We start from the raw sequence: 17,523 nt of genomic DNA, 5'->3' as shown, positions 1-17,523 counted from the left end.
AAACAAAACCAGAAAGTAAAAGTTGTCTTTCCAAATGTCATTTCCCACATTTTTTATTACTGTTGCGAAATGTTCTCATGTATGTAATGTGGCTTTGGATAATTAAATTCTTTGATTTTGGATTTCAGCAGAACTAATGGTTATTCCAGGTAAAGTTTCTAATTCATTTAAGTATGTGTTAGATTCCTCAAATAGTTAACTTTTTCCTCCATCTCTCTTTTGGGTGAAACAGGACTAAAGTGATCAGATACCCCAAGTTCTTGCCATAAGCAGAGCTGTCAGCTCACATCCTGTAAAACTTTTTCAGTATTGAAAACCCTTTGAATAACTGTATCACTTGCACATCTAGCCTCACTTCATGCCTTAAGTCCTCTTGTTTTAAAAACTGTTTTTCGAGGCTGTAGAGATGGCTCAGCGGTTGAGAGCACTGACTGCTCTTGCAGAGGACCCTGGTTCAAGTCCCAGCACCCACACGGTGGCTGCAAACTGTCCTTAACTCCAGTTCCAGGGGAATCCGAAGGCCTCTTCTGACCTCCACGGCATTACACGACATGGGTGCACTCACAAACATGCAGGCAACACACTCATACACATAAAATAAAAATAATAAAAATTTTTAAAAACTTTTTCTTTAGAATAGTCTTGACCTTGTAACAGGCTTATCAACAGTAATTTATTAGCAATTGTCCAAGAGTCAAGAGGAAAATAGTTAGGACCCCTGGAGAAATGGGGACGATCTCGTGACTACATACAGGCTGTGTTGGTAACACAGGTATGAAGGGTGATGGGGTCACATAGAGCCCAGAAATGGAAGCCTAGGAAAGCAAGTTAGATGATCTAATATTTAGGCAATGATTTGGCCCAAGAAGGATTAGCTAGGCAAGCACACAAATGAATTACATCTGTAACACACAATGGTGGATCCCAAAATTGGCAGACTTCTAATCCTTACCCCCAACTGCCTTACAGCAATAGCAATGTAAAAGTGTCTATCATTAGAATAGTTGAAGTTTTTGTCTTTCTCTCCTTCCCTCCCTCTTTCCTCCCTTCCCTCTCTTCCTTTCTTCCTTTGCCTCTCTCTTTTTCCTTTCCCTGTCTCTTTCCCTCCCTCCTTCCCATGTGCTCTCTCACCTGTCTTGTAAATTATTCTTTCAATTTTTTCCATTATTTATAAACATTCTTTGAAGAGCTAGACTCAGACTCATTTTTACCTCTCTCACCAATGACCGCTTGGCTGAGTTGAACTAAACCTGAGAGGGAATTTATTTTCTCCTGAGTTCGGTCACAGTGGAAGGCCCAGAAGCCAGTGTGTGTGCCTCAGGCCAGCCACCGTTCCCGGGGATCCTTAGGAGTCTGCGTCATAGGAGTGCGCAGTGGGAAGGAAAGGCTGGGTGAGGGAGGGAGGCTATTTCACCATATTCCCTCAAAGTTTGAACTCTCCAAAGTGTCATACTCAAAGACCTAATTCAAAAGTCTTAAACTTAGGTCAGGAGGGTGCTTTATACATAAAGGATGAATGAATATTTGAGATATTTATACTAAGGCTAGAGAGAAAATCTGAATCATATTTTGGTATAAATCTGCTGTCACACAGGTAGCAAATATGACCCAATTTTTTTTTTAAAAAAAAAAAAGGATTTTGTTTAACTCCCTTGAAATTTCATCTGTTTATCTCAACTTTTTTTTTTTTTTTTTTGGTCTTTTTGAGACAAGGTCTCAAGGTAGCCCCAGCCAGCCTGGCACTCACTATATAGAAAAGGCTGGCCTCTATCCCACAGAGATCCACCTGCCTCTGCTTCCCAAGTGCTGGGACTAAAGGTATGTATCACCACGCAGAGCTATTTATCTCAACTTTAAAAACTATCCATAGTTGATTCTTTATCATATCCACAAGGTTTTTATTTACCTTCTGCAGTTGGGTACTTGTAATTTATTTCAGAATAGTGAAACAGATATTTTGGTTGAACACTTACTTCGGCTAGAAGAAATATTATTTTACTATTTTATGAAGATGACAAAGCCTTCCTTTAGTTTAAAAAGTGATACTAGGCCAGGCATGGTGGCACATGCCTTTAATCCCAGGACTTGGGAGGCAGAGGCAGGCGTATCTCTGAGTGTATTGCCTGCACATATGTGAGTGCACCCGTGTCGTGCAATGCCACAGAGGTCAGAAGACAACTTCAGATTCCCCTGGAACTGGAGTTAAGGACAGTTTGTAGCTGCCATGTAGGTGCTGGGAATCGAACGGGGACCTCTGCAAGAGCAGTCAGTGCTCTTAACCACTGAGCACATCTGGGGCTACAGGGAGACTCTGTCTCAAAAAGACCAAAAAAAAAAAAAAAAGTGATACTAGCTGGGCACGGTGGTGCATGCCTTTAATCCCAGCACAGCAGAGGAGGTGGATTGCTGTGAAATTGAGGCCAGCCTGGGATGGTCTACATAGAGAGTTCCAGACCAGCTGAGGGCTACACAGTGAGACCTTGTCTCAAAATACAAAAACAAAAAGTGGTACTAGAAAAATAAGAGCAAAGAAAAATCATTCTGAATACTGTCACCTAAATGTGTGGCACATTAGGTGTGTTACCTTTAAGGATAGTGTATAACATTTAGTCATAGATATGATTAAATAAAAAAATGACTAAATATAAATATTAAGTATGTTAACCAGAGAATAAAACTGAGGTAAAACTAGCTGCTAAGCTTAATGTTCTTTTTTAAGTTTTGTTACTTTTTTTGTTTTGGTTTGGTTTTGGTCTTTTTGAGATAGGGTCTCCCTGTAGCCCAGCAGGCCTGGAACTCATTATGTAGGCTAGGCTGGCCTCCATCTCACAGAGATCCACCTGTCTCTTCCCCCCAAGTGCTAGGTTTAAAGACATGCACCACTACACCCAGACTCTTTATTACATTTTGTTTATTTTGTGTCTGTGTGTATGTATGTACACATGCACATGTGTCACAGTGCATGTATGGAAATCAGAGGACAACCTCCAGGAGTTGTTTCTCTCAACCAAGTGGGTCCTAGGGTTTGAACTCAGATCATCAGGCTTGGCAGCAAGTGCCTTTACCTACTGAGCCATCTCTCCAGCCCTAAAATTTCTTAAATTTCCAAAAGATCCTGCTGATGTTAAAAAAAACAATTACCGGATATTGCTCAGTGGGAGAGCACTTGCCTAACAGGCACAATAGTGATGGCTGTTTTAGCAGTGTCCTAGTTTGTCTCTTCTTTGCTGTGACAAACTACTCTGACCAACTTGAGGAGGAAAGGGTTCATTCAGCCCACATCTCCCAGGTCACAGTTCATCAGGGAGCCCAAGGTAGGAAGGAACTCAGGGCAAAAACCTGGAGGCAGGAGCCAGAGCACAGGCCATGGAGGACTACCACCCACTGACTTGCTCTCTTGGCCCCTGCTCAGCCTGCTTTCTTATGCAACACAGGCCCACCTGTCCAGGGATGGCACCACCCACAGTGGGCTGGGCCCTCCCACATCACACAACAATCAAGAAGATACCCCACAGACATGGCCACAGGTCAGTTCAATGGAGGCAATTCCCCAATTGAGGCTCCCTCAACCCAGGTTTGTCAAATTGACACTAAAGCTATCCAGCACACTCCCCCCAAAAAAACCAACCAAACATATATACATGAAAAATCTTAACACTAAAACCATTTAAATATATATATTTAACTCTTGGTAATATTTTCTGACCCTTTGCTACACAAATTAAGGATATTAGCAGTTTAAAACTTCTTCCTTCTCCTGCCGCCCCTAGTCCCCCCCTTCTGCTAATTATAAACCTCTTTATCTGCTCTTCTGTGTCCATCCATACTTCCACTGCTAATTTTTTTTTTGGTTTTGCTTTGGACAGGGTCTCACTTTGCAGTCCAGGCTGGCCTCCAACTCCGTATCTCCTGCTTCAGCCACCCAGTGCTGGGATTATAAGCGTATTTGGCTCTGCCCACCCACAGTCTCACTAATCACAGCTTCTTCACTCATTTACTATTGGTTGGGTGAATTTCATTGTCAGCTCCTGACCCAATTTCTTGCATGCTTAAGAATGCATGGGTTGGGAGAGTAATTTCCACTTAAAACCACATAGAGGGGCTGGAGAGATGGCTCAGCGGTTAAGAGCACTGACTGATCTTGCAGAGGACCCAGGTTCAATTCCCAGCACCCACATGGTGGCTGCAAACCATCCTTAACTCCAGTTCCAGGGGAATCCAAAGCCCTCTTCTGACCTCTGTGGCATTGCACAACATGGGTGCACTCACTTACATGCAGGCAATACACTCATACACATAAAATTTAAAAAAATAAATAAAATATTAAAAAGAAAAAAAAAACACATAGAGATTCTGATATCCTCCTGCTCTGGAATTGGGACTCAGGTCAGCTTTTGGGTTTTTGTAATTGAAGAACCCTGTGGTTGCCAACCACCATTTAGAAAAAAAAATTATTGTTTGAGAATGTTATACATGTATATAATGTGTTCTAATCAAATCCACCCTTCATTACCTCGCCTCCAATTCTTCCTGTACCCCCCCCACTATTATCCCCCACGCCATTATTATTCCCTCCCAATTTCATGTGTTCTTTTTTGGTCTTTTTTTGAGACAGGGTCTCCTTGTAGCCCCAGCTGTCCTGGAACTCACTATGTAGACCAGGCTGGCCTTGAACTCACAAAGATCTGCCTGCTTCTGCCTCCCAAGTGCTGGGATTAAAGGCATGCACCACCATGCCCAGGAATATGTGTGTTCTTTTTTTTCTTTTTTAAATCCACTGACTCCACTTAGTGCTGCTGGTATGAGCATGGGAAAACCAGTTTACTGAACCATGGGTAACCTATCAGGGGGTTACATCCTTGAAGAAAACTGACTGTCTCACCCAACATCCATCGGTTGCCAACAGCTCTTCGGCTGGGGTGAGGCTTTGTGACCCCATCCTCCCTTCATGCTGGGATTTTTCTGGCTTGATTTTACACAGGTCTTGTGTACACAGTCACAACTCCTGTGAGTTCATATATGCAGCTGCCCTGTTGTGCCTGAAAAAAAAAAAAAAACAGTTCTACTGCAGTCATCCACTGCCTTTGGCTCGTAGGATTCCTCTGTCCTCTCTGCCTCAGTGAACCCTGAGCCTTGGGAGGGGGTGGGAGTCAGATAGTGGTATCTCATTTAGGGCTGGACACTCTTCAATCCCTTATTCTCTTCATATTGTCCAGTTGTAAGTCTTTGTTAACTGCTATGTACTACAACAAGAAGTTCCTTTGAGTCTGGGCATGATGGCAATGCCTTTAATCCCAGCACTCAGGAGGCAAAGGCAGGCAGATCTCTGTGAGATCAAGCCCAGCCTAGTCTTACATAGCAACTTTCAGGCCAGCTGCGGCTGCAGGGAGACCCTGTCTCAAAAAAAAAAAAAAAAAAAAAAAGAGAGAGATGCACTAATCTATAGGTACAACAATAAGTCATTAAGAGTCAATTTAATACTGTGTCCATTTAGCAGAATAATAATAGTAGGTACTCCCCTATGGCCCGTGTCCTGTTTAGCACCTGATTTTTAGCCCTGTTAATGGTGTCAGGCATGAGTTCCTCCACCTTGTAGAGTGGGCCTTAAATCCAATTAGAAGATAGTTGGTTACTTCCATAACATTCATGCCTTTATTGCACCAGCGGGCATGTCTTGCCAGGCTGGTCATTATTGTAATTCACAAGGTTTATGTGCTAGATAGCTTTAGTTGCCAATTTGACATACCTGGATAGAGGGAGCCTCAACTTGTGAACTGCCTCCATTGGACTGGCCTATGACCATGTCTGTGCAGCATCTTCTTGATTACTGAGAGATGTGGGAGGGCCCAGCCCACTGTGGGTGGTGCCACCCCTGGGCAGTGGGCCTATGTTATATAGGAAAGCAGGTTCAGCAGGGGTCAGGGAGCAAGCCAGTAAGCAGCGTTCCTCCATGGCCTATACTTCCCCTCCTACCTCCAGGTTCTTATAATATCTCCCCCTGCAAAGAAAAATTACAGATTATAAGACTATCAGAGCTTTGTTCAGTGACACCTTTTGACCATAAAGCAAAATTCAAGGTTGTGAAAAAGGGAGATAAAATGAATAGGAAAAAATTTGAAGTAAAAAAAATGAGTATATTTTCATTCTATTTTATGGCTACCTATGAATATATAAATCACATGTCCAAAATATTTCAGTCCCAGTTTCAATTATTCTCTATTCAGTAGGATAACAGATGTATAAAATATGGCCTCTTTATGTTCCAGTGAGCAGTGGTCACTCAAGGACTGCTCATCTTTTGTCACAATGATAAATAAATTCCTACAGTTGAGTAGCAACTGAAAATTCCTTCAGGCTCTGTGAAATCCTTCCTGCGCAGTGTCTCCATTAATTTCACTCAGCCCTTATCTGATCACCTGCTGCCCCTCTTTCCCTTCTTGTCACCAACACCTGGTCTTCAACAACAGAGTCCTTCAGTCTGCCTTAGAGAGAGCGCTTTGAGATAGTCCTCCTATAATGAGGCCAAAATATGTTACTTTTTTAGATTTAAAAAAAAAAAATAGAGCCAGGCATGGTGGTGCACACCTTTAATCCCAGCACTTGGGAGGCAGAGGCAGGCAGATCTCTGTGAGTTCCAGGCCAGCTGGGGCTACAGGAAGACCCTGTCTCCAAAAGACAAAAAAATAAAATAAAGATAGGGCTGGAGAGATGGCTCAGCGATTGAGAGCACTGACTACTCATGCAGAGAAACCGAGTTCAATTCCCAGCACCCACATGGCAGCTATGAACCGTCCTTAAGTCCAGTTCCAGGGGAATCTGAAGCCCTCTTCTGACCTCCGCAGCATTGCATGACATGGGTGCACTCACATATATGCAGGCAATACACTCATACACATAAAATAAAAATAATAAATGAAATATTTTTTAAAATAAATAAAAAGATAACTCTCTCTCTCCAGTTTTATAAGGCAAAGTCTCCCGTAGTCCTTTAGTTTCTATGTCCTTGGTGGTACAGAAGATTATTTTAGGTGACTGTGGGAGTTTTTCTAAGCTATAATAATCACACCTTTTTACTTAAAGCATGCTAGAAATTATATATCTAACAAACTGGTAATGATAACAAAGTTTTATTTTTAATGTAAAAGTGAGCACATTTAAAGAAAATATAAGTAGAGTCTGAGAGATGGCTTAGTGGTTAAGAGTGCTTCCTGCTCTTTCAAGGGACCAGAGTTCCATTCCCAACATCCACATTGGGCAGCTCACAATTGTCTATAACTCCAGCTCCAAGGGATCCAACACCTTCTTTTAACTTCCACAGGTACCCACACCACATGCACATACTCACACACAGACGCATATGCATGTAAATAAATATAAAATAACAAATATTTTAGGTGCTAGAGAGATGACTTAGCTGTTAAGAGCATTGGCTGCTCTTGTAGAGGACCTAGGTTTGGTTCCCAGCACCCACATGGTGGCTAAAAACCATCTGTAACTCCAGTTCCAGGGGTTACAATGCTCTCTTCTGACCTCCCTGGGCATTGCATGACACAGGTGCTCTTACATACAAATGGGCAATATACTCCTGCACATAAAAATAATAATAATAAGTTGGGTGTGGTGGCGCACTCCTTTAATCCCAGCACTTGGGAGGCAGAGGCAGGTGGATCTCTGTGAGTTCAAGGCCAGCCTGGTTTACATAGTGAGTTCCAGGACAGCTGGGGCTACGGGGAGACCCTGTCTCAAAAAGACCAATAATAATAATAATAATAATAATAATAATAAAGTATGTAAATATTTTAAAAGAAAAATATGTGATAGTGTATGGAAATACATATGTATCCAAAACTGTGGATAATATGCAAATAACTGGAAATTCAGGAACATAAGAATGTTGACATCAGGAATACACAGACATGGAAAAATGACACAAATGTGCAAAAGGAGAACTTATGAAAGGAGAATATGGAACTCTGAAATCTCTATTTAAATATTAGATCAGTAAATAAAACTAACTGTATGAAAACCTAGTATCCAATGTGATGGGTTTCATGTGCACCACGCATTCCTGAGTTGATGCACAATTCCAGCACCTTCTCAGTAACTCTGCCTTTAGAAGACACACAAATGAAAACCGCTGTGATAAAGCTTCAATCTAGTCCAATTCATTTTTTAAAGTCTAAATTTTCTAGATTCACTCCTCCACACACATACAAGAGTAAATAACTGCAACTATGTGCTTGAACTATCACTAATGAATCTTTTCAGCCTTCCCCACAGTAGGCCAACACCTTCATACTTGCAAACCAGAAGTCTCACGAACTAGCTTAGATCTAAGATATCAAATCTAGAGGCCCCTACTGGGGAATTTGTGCTTTGGGGAACCTTTTCCTTTTTGTTTCTTTCTAATAACACCCCTTTCCTCTCTCACACAGACTGTGGGGCGAGAACTGCTGCTCCACCTGATAGACTATCTCGTAAGCAGGCACGGGAAAGACCTCGAAATCACAAACCTAATCAACAGCACTCGGATCCACATCATGCCTTCAATGAACCCAGATGGATTCGAAGCTGTCAAGAAGCCTGACTGTTTTTACAGTAATGGAAGGTAAAGATGGGCTGCTCTAACTTTACTTGAAAGCAAGGCAAAGCAACATACAGGCTTCAATCAGGAAGCCCTGGCAAGAGGAGCCTCCTCACAATCAGCATCTCAGATCCTGTGTGTCACGGGTGTGCTGAGACGCTTCAGGCCACCATCTTGTAGGAGGAAACTTAGCACCTAGGACTCTGCCTGGGCTGGCCACTCCTCTTCACCCTCCCTGCTTTGGGCACTCTGATCCTTGTCCTGGAACTCACAGGTCTTTCTCAGCTCAGGTACTTTGTACATCCATTTCCACTCTTCATCCCCTCCAACTGTCTAGATATCATTTCCTCAAAAACTCCTTCCCCAGCCATGTAGTATGTATCTGGCAACTTGTATACTCTCAGATCCCCTGGCACTTTACCGTCATAGCATAATTTTTAATGTCTAATTTTGGAGGGGTTTTTTGAGACAGGGTCTCCCTGTAGCCCCAGCTGTCCTGGAACTCACTATGTAGACCAGGCTGGCCTTAAACTCACAGAGATCCACCTGCCTATACCTCCCGAGTGCTGGGATTAAAGGCATGCACCACCAAACCCAGCCAATGTCTAATTTTTTAAAATTTTTATTATATTTATTTACTTACTTGTGGGGCAGGGTAGGGAGCATGCTACTGCAAATGTGTGGCAGTCAGAGGACAACTTGCAGGAGTTGGTGCTTTCCTTCCACCATGTGGGTCCCAGGGATCAAATTCAGCCTGGCAGTCTTGGCAGCAGCCATCTCACCAGCTCCTAAAGTCTAAGTTCTGGTTTAAAGTCTCCCCACTGAACTGTAAGCTACTGCAGACAGGAGCAATGCCTGTTTATCATTGCTAGTTCCTCATTGCCTGGTGTAGTGTCGAGGCCTTCTAGAATTATCCATTGGTTTATTAAGTCACAAAGAGTGGGTTTTATAGTAGATCTGGTTTAACACTTTATTTTGTTTCAAATTGCCTCAGGAAATTTAGCATTTCTCAAATGTTTAGTATGCACATATATTTGTGTAGTTTATAAATTTGTTGATAAAAATTATTTTGTATATGAGTGTTTTGCCTGCATGTATGTAAGCGAACTACATGCATGCAATGCCCACAGAGGCCAGAGGAGGCTGTTATAACCCCTGGAACTGGTGTTATAGATGGTTGTTAGCCATCATATGGGTGCTGAAAACCAAACGTGGGTCCTCTGCAAGAGCAGCCGGTGCTCTTAATCTCTGAGCCGTCTCTCCAACCCCCTCCCCACCCACCATAGCATTTTTATTGACTGTTGGTTCTGTAAGTCAGGGAGTTACTGTAAGGGACAGGGCAGTACACCAGTCTCCACAGCCTTTTGGGGGGTGGGGGCGGGAGGGGGTTGAGACAGACTCTCCACAGGCTTTTTAAATTGACAGTTGGTTCTGTGAGTCAGGAATTTGAGAGGGGCAGGGCAGGGCAGGATGTCAGTCTGTATGCTTCATCTGGGGCTCAGGTCAGGTCTCCTGAGACAACTAGCAGGGGCCATGTGTCTGGAGTTACCTGGGTCCATCATTGTTCTGCATGGCCTCTCCTTGTGGCTACCATTGGAGAGCCTCAGGGTCTGAAAGACAGTGTTCCAAGAACAAAAAAAATCCCAGAATGCAAACAATTGTCTAAACTTTGCTTGTGTCACAGAAGCTAATGTCCCATTGGTGAGAGCAAATCACAGAGTAGGGGACCACAAGGGATGTGACTTCAGGTATTATTCATGGGAGGTCTACGTAGCAACTGTCCACTGCACTTGTGTTCATATGTGGAAATCACCTAGGGCCTAAAACCACAGGTCTGTGCATAGCAAGAACCGCCTCCTCCCACACCACCAATAAAACCCTAAAATCTTCTTTCTTTTAAAGGGAAAATTATAACAAGTTTGACCTGAACAGAAATTTCCCTGATGCTTTTGAATATAATAACATATCAAAGCAGCCTGAAACTTTGGCAGTCATGAAGTGGCTGAAAACAGAGACATTTGTCCTCTCTGCAAACCTCCACGGTGGAGCCCTTGTGGCCAGTTACCCATTTGATAACGGTGCACAAGGTAAGCAGTTGGGCCCAGTTCCCACAGACCAGAGCTGCAACAGCTGTGTGAAGCAGAATGAACTCTTCGACTCCAACTTAACTCCCCTGGCTGGGCAGGAAGAAGCCTCACTTTTCCTGAGCAGTCCTTCCTATAACTGCTTGGTTTTTGTGGGGGAAGGGGGAGGAGAACCTGGTCTCATGTATGCCAGATTGGTCTCAAAGTAGCTTATATATCTGAGGAGGACTTTGAACTTCTGATCCTCCTGCTTCTGCCTCCCAAGTGCTAAGATTACAGGCATGTACCAGCAGGCCTGGTTTATGAGGTACTGGAGCTCAAACCCAGGGCTTTGTACATGCTAGACAGGCAATCTATCAAGTAGCTACACTCTGAGCTCTTCTGTAATTCTTAAACAGCAAATGGGCAGTGTGACAGAACTGACAACCAGCATAAAATGGTACAGTCAGATGTAGGTTATATCACAGACTTAAGTTATGTGGCTAAAAGAAAACAGACCCAGAGCTACTTAACCTTTTTTACCTTTTTTCTAATCACATGAACAGTGATGACTCCTTAGACTCTGTAGGATATGAAATGTTTAAGGACTGAAAATATGATGGCGGTGTCCTTTAACCCCTAAGGACACCCTAGGAAAGTTTGCTGAACTCCAAAAGTTGCCAAGCATGATGAAGTAGTCACTTAATTTTGAGGCTGGTCTAGGAGTTTGGAGATTATTTATATATATATATATATATATCTTATTGTTTTGTGAGATAGCATGTCATTCATTGACCATCATCGAGGGGACATTAGCAAAATAGGGAATGAGAACATTTGTGTGTGTTGTGATTATGTATCCGCTGATATGATGTACACTTCCTCTGACTCTAGAGTCAGTTGAAAGCTCTTGTTTTGTCTTCCTGATACAGCAACGGGGGCATTGCTGTCCCGAAGCCTAACTCCAGATGATGATGTTTTCCAACACCTGGCATATACCTATGCTTCAAGGAATCCCAATATGACAAAAGGAGATCAGTGTAAAAATAAAATGGACTTTCAAAATGGAATTACTAATGGATACTCTTGGTATCCACTCCAAGGTGAACTCTTCACTGCTTACTTTCCCTTACTGTCTTCCCCCAGAAGTGCCAGCTGTTGTCAAGAGCCCTTTAGGTACAATGCCGTCCCTCAGTCTCATCTCCATCAGCTAACATCACAGGTGTGTGGGGGCAACTGATAGTTGGGGAGATGCTCAGATATGCTCCTCACTGCAATGGCCTCCTTCATTTATTCAAAAGTTTACTCAGTATGTACTTACTTGATCCAGGACAGTGCCAAGAGAGATGAAAGACACAGATATCACCTTCAAATCTGATGCAGAAAAGGAATTGTGAGAGCAATGCTATTAGAATAAGAATAGAGATTTTAGGGGCTTGGAGAGTTGGCTCAATGGTTAAGAACACTGATTGTTCTTGCAGAGGATCCCAGCACCCACATGGTGGCTAACAACCATCAGTAACTCCAGTTCCAGAGGATCCGACGCCCTCTTCTGACCTCCACAGGCATTGCACAACATGGGTGCACTTACATATATTGTAGGCAATATACTCATACACATAAAATAAAAATAATAAAATAATTTTTCAAGAAATAAAGAATAGAGATTTAGAAAAGGTGCTGAGTATCAAAGAGCTGCACAGTCAACACCAGGGGGGAAGTGCAGACCTTGGAGGAGGGTGATGCTTGTGTCCTACCTCAGCTCCACTGAGGTAGGACTATGTGGCAGTGCAGCCATTGCTGGTCCTTGGTCCTTCCAACTTAAAAAGGAGGTTGGATATCATGAAGAAATCTCTTCAGGCAGGCCTGGGGAAGGGGGCTTCCAGTTTTACACCCTTGAATAAATGGCCAAGTAAAGGAGGAGTGATTGCTATGTAGGATACTCTGAAGGAAGGATAACCCTTTTCTTTCCTTTTCTTTTCTTGGGGGGCAGTATTGGAGATTGAATCTAGGCATTCATGATCCCCACACATGCTAGGCAAGCACTCTATCATTGAACTGTATTATATCCCTATCCCTCTCTTTTTACTTTCTTAATTTTGAGATAGGGTCTAACTAAATTGCCCAAGATGGCTTTGAACTTTCAAACCTCATGCCTCAAGTAGCTGGGTTTATAGATCTGTACAGCCAGGTTTAACTCATTCTTTTTTTTTTTTTTTTTATGTGTACGTGTGTATTGCCTGCATGTAAGTGCACCCGTGTCGTGCAATGCCCATGGAGGTCAGAAGAGGTTGTTGGATCCCCTGGAACTGGAGTTATAGACAGTTGTTAGCTGCCATGTGGGTGCTGGGATTCGAACCTGGGTCTTCTGCAAGAACAACCAGTATTCTTAACCGCTGAGCCTGCTCTCCAGCCCAGTTTAGCTCATTCTTATCAGAAAGAGTAATGTAAAGTAAATATAACCCCAGGGTATCTAAGAGCTCAAAGTAATCTGGAAACTGAAAAACATTAAGGAGGCAATTAGGAAAAGAGGGCAAGAGGAGAAACTGTGGGCTGAAGGCAAATAGCATTCCCTTCCAGGCCGGGCGGCCTGACCCTACAAGCAGCAAGCTGCAGTTTGCATTTCTACACAGGCCACTTCCAAAGGCGCCTCCCCAGCTGTCACTTTGGAGCCATGGACTGTCTAGTGATCTAGCACAAACTGGTACTTCTGTGTCTGGGCGGCCCGCTGCCAGTTTTCCAGATGCAGTAAATAAGCACAGACCACAATTGATGGTGCTCAAGCAGCAGGCCAGGCTAAAGTCCACGGCACCCTAAACTTCATGCTGTGCTCCAGGATGTTCCCCACCCTTACCACAGGCCTCCAGTAGTCTTGCCCTCACCTCTTCAAAGCTACAAAGGACCCTTCTGTCCAGTGACACAGCTGTCCTTCATGCTCATTGTAACTTTCAAGACAAATCCAGATGTGTAGAAAATTTACTAACTTCCCATAGTTGTTGAAAGTTGTTTCCAATTATGTGTGTATGAGTGTGTGTCCTTGGAGAAAACACCGGCACAGCAGCTGCCCTGTGAGCATAGAGCCAAGTGTCCTGGGCCACCCGCAAGTTTTGCTGGCCAAGCCTGGCTAGCCTCACCCAGAACTTTGTCCATTCCCCATGCTTGACATTTTCAATACTGAATACTTTTCTTGATCCCTAAATTCCTTTTACCTGAAATACCCAGTCAGTCAAGGACTTTGTTTTCTTTTTCTTTTCTTCCTCCTTTTTTTTTGTGCTCACATGCGTGTGTGTGTGTGTGTGTGTGTGTGTGTGTGTGTGTGTGTATGAAAACGAATTTTGAAAGCCAGGCGTGGTTTTAACCTCAGCACTTGGGAGGCCAAGGCAAATGGATCTCTGTGAGTTCAAGGCCAGCCTGGTGTACATAGCAAGTTCCAGGTCAGCTGGAGCTACAAGGAGACTCTGTCTCAAAAAAGACAAAAAAAAGAAAAAGAAATGAAAATGGATTCTGAAAGAAATATAAAATCTGTAAGATAAAAAGAGAAATGGAAAAGATAGAAAAGTTATTAGAAGTTCTGACTAGAATCTAGGTCTATATAGATAACAGTATTTTTAACCTTATTTATTATTTTTTAATTTTATGTGTATGAGCATATTGCCTGCATGTATATAAGTGTACCTGTGTCATGCAATGCCCTTGGAGGTCAGAAGACGGTGTGGGATTCCCCTGAAACCGGAGTTATGGACGGTTGTTAGCTGCCACGTGGGTGCTTGGAATCAATCCTGGGTCCTCTACAAGAGCAGCCAGTGCTCTTGACCACTGAGCCTTCTCTCCAGCCCAGATAACTTAATATTTTGACCATTTTCTTGAAAGTAAATTTCTCAAACACCCTGATGGAATTGAGAATACATATACTTTCTTGGGCAGATACTATATTAGTCATTTTTTCTTATTGCTGGTATAAAATACCTGACAGAAGCAGCTTAAAGGAAGAAGGTTCCGTTAGCTCACGCTTTCATGACAGGAGGCCTTGCCCCAGGAGCCCAGTCCACCCATGGTGGTGGGATGCCAACATAACCCATTACATCTTGGCAGATCCAGAAGCAGAGACCTCAGGCCAGAATGGGACAACCACCACCCTTTGGCCCTACCCCTGTAGCCCTACACCTCTGTCAAGGCCCATGTCCAAAAGGTTTCCCAATGTCCCAAAACAGCACCACCAACTGAGGACCAAGTGTCCAGGTACATGAGCCTGTGGGGAACATCTCACATTACATAATACCAAGTAGCATGTGCCACAAAGTAAACTGTGCTTCCTTCAAAGCTCCTATAGGGCTGATGGTATAGCTCCATGCAGACCACTTAACTAGTGTGCATGAGACTCTAACACAAAAAAAGAGTAAAAAAGGTAAGTTGCTGCATTTCATCAAATCTAAGATGCCATCAAAACAAACACAACATACTATCAGAAAGGAATATTAAAAACTTCTCAGTTAAATACATATTTTTCAGGTATAAAATTTAAGCTATATACCAATTTAGAGATATTAAATATGAGGTTTTTAAAATATTTTATTTATTATTTTTATTTTATGTGTATGAGTGTATTGCCTGCATGTAGGTAAGTGTGTTGTGCAATGCCTGAGGAGGACAGAAGAGGCCATCGGACCCCCTGGAACTGGAGTTACAGACAGTTGTTAGCTGCCATGTGGATGCTGGGATTCGAACCCAGGTCTTCTGCAAGAACAACCAGTGTTCTTAACCACTGAGCCATCTCTCTAGCCCCAAATATGAAGTTTTATATCTTAAAAAATATGCAGTAATTGTAACCCTTTGAAAATAGGATTTGCCAGGTAAGACTTGGAAACAAAACATGAGCCGTAGCAGCCCGAAGCTACAGGCACCTTAGTCTCTTTCTCTCGAGTCAGCAGTGTCCTTTCTCTGACTCTCAGAAACATTTTGGCATAATGAGGGTCAGAGCACCAGGGATCCCACAGAATAGCTGCACCCTGGTCTCTGCCACCCATGGACAAGAGTCTCTGGTCATGTGACTTAACATCCATGACTACATGCCCTCCTAAAGGGGATGATCTTTGCTATGAGGATTAAATAAGTTGATACAAAGCACTTTGAAAAGAACCTAAAAATAGTGAACATTCAATAAATACTGGATATTATTCCCTCAAAACTAATGTGCTTGAATTTATAGAATTAATTTTATAAATAGCTTACAGAAATATTTTTAAGTAATCTTGACTCTGAGGCCCCATGCCACCCACAACCCTCTGCTGCAAGTGGTATGACTGCCTGTCCCACTGCCTTTTTGCAGTGTACTCAAAACTATTCTGAAAAAGAAAAAGAAAAAGAAAGAAATCTTATTCTAGCTTGTAGCCATTTAAAATGTAATGTCTACCCTCTAGCCACACCCACGGTACCTTTCACTTGAAATGTAATTTAAGGAAGAAATGTATTTGGAAGAAATTTCTGCAATGTAAGATTTCAGAAAATAAAGATATAGAAGGATCTTCCCATTCCTCACTTAATTTTGATGTATAACTGAACTTCAGCTGGCTCCAACCCAGTTACCCACATGGATGTATTTAGGGTTGCCTGGTCATGTGGATAATAAAATGTGAAGCCTTGATTTTACATGTTAATGTATCCTTTTCTGTTTATAAGTACTTTCCATGCAACTGTCTCGTCCATTCATCCCCAAGGTATGTGAGGCCTGACTCCACTCCAATTTTAGACCTTAACAAAAGTTAAATGTGCTTGTTTCTAGGTGGAATGCAAGATTACAACTACGTCTGGGCCCAGTGTTTTGAAATTACACTGGAGCTGTCATGCTGTAAATACCCTCGTGAGGAGAAGCTTCCCTTCTTTTGGAATGATAACAAAGCCTCGTTAATTGAATATATAAAACAGGTGCATCTAGGTTTGTAAGCATTTCTTATTACTTCCTTAACACACAGTAGCACGTACAGAGCCTTAAGGCTGAACATATACAAGCCTGTGTGCAGGGACAGGTACAGCCTCATTTTCAGTACTGGAACTAAGGGTTAAGAATTCTCTACATACTACCTGTCATGTGTGAGAGATGCAGTGCCTGTCTGTTCTTAAAAGAGAATCATGCATGTTCACTTGATTTGAGAGTCAAAAAACCCAGATTACCCTGAATTTTACATATTGAATGGTGTGTAAATCAGACAAAAGATCAGGAAAGCAGAGTGTTACTCTTTTGCAATATCTCCAATAAGAAGCCAAGTTTGGGCCAACAACATGGCTCAGCAGGTAAATGTGCCTGTTACACCAAGCCTGACAACCTGAGTTGTCCTCTGACTCCCCATGGTATGTCATGGCCTCTAAATAATAAATTTTAAAAATTGAAACAAAACATCACCAGCATCTTCATAGTTCCAAGCATGTTATTGGCTCTTCCTCCCTCTCACGTCAGCACCTTGTTTTAGGTCTTCTCTTACTATTCTGGCACTTCATTCCCGTGAGTCATGTGATAATTTAACCTTTCTATCATATCTATGCCAATATTGATGCGTTAGTGTGTTACTCTGAATTCTCTTGTAAAATTCACCCTCATCAGTATCAACATGGAAGTTCGACTGAACATGAAATGTGCTCTCTGAAACTGCACTGTTCTTTTCAGACTTTTAATCTAGCGTTAGATAATTCATGAGCACGGAATCAGAGTGGGTTTTGCAGTGTCGTGTTCATAGAATATTACCGCGAAGGGCTGTGTAAACAGATAACATAAAATGGCAGTATAAACATTGTTGTTAGTATTAATTTGAAGCACTTACAAGTCCATTTACACTGAGTTGTATGAAGAATATTTATCTGCCTCTCCCTACAATCAGAAGTTAA

General features: G+C 42.5%; 1 protein-coding gene across 1 annotated transcript in view; it reads left to right on the top strand.

Annotated features, from left to right (window-relative positions):
• The window catches only part of Cpm (carboxypeptidase M), an 86,509-nt gene that overhangs the window by 47,311 nt on the left and 21,675 nt on the right, over nucleotides 1-17,523 (top strand). The window contains exons 4-7 of the mRNA XM_008846972.3: nucleotides 8,436-8,608; nucleotides 10,487-10,671; nucleotides 11,580-11,750; nucleotides 16,427-16,579. Coding sequence (XP_008845194.1) covers nucleotides 8,436-8,608; nucleotides 10,487-10,671; nucleotides 11,580-11,750; nucleotides 16,427-16,579 — 682 coding nt within the window. The remainder of the gene's footprint in view (nucleotides 1-8,435; nucleotides 8,609-10,486; nucleotides 10,672-11,579; nucleotides 11,751-16,426; nucleotides 16,580-17,523) is intronic.

Source organism: Nannospalax galili, unplaced genomic scaffold (genome assembly GCF_000622305.1).
Source record: "Nannospalax galili isolate Female #2095 unplaced genomic scaffold, S.galili_v1.0 scaffold463, whole genome shotgun sequence".
Classification (NCBI taxonomy): domain Eukaryota; kingdom Metazoa; phylum Chordata; class Mammalia; order Rodentia; family Spalacidae; genus Nannospalax; species Nannospalax galili.
Note: the sequence above shows the minus strand (reverse complement) of the source record. Positions and strands in the feature narration are given on the sequence as shown.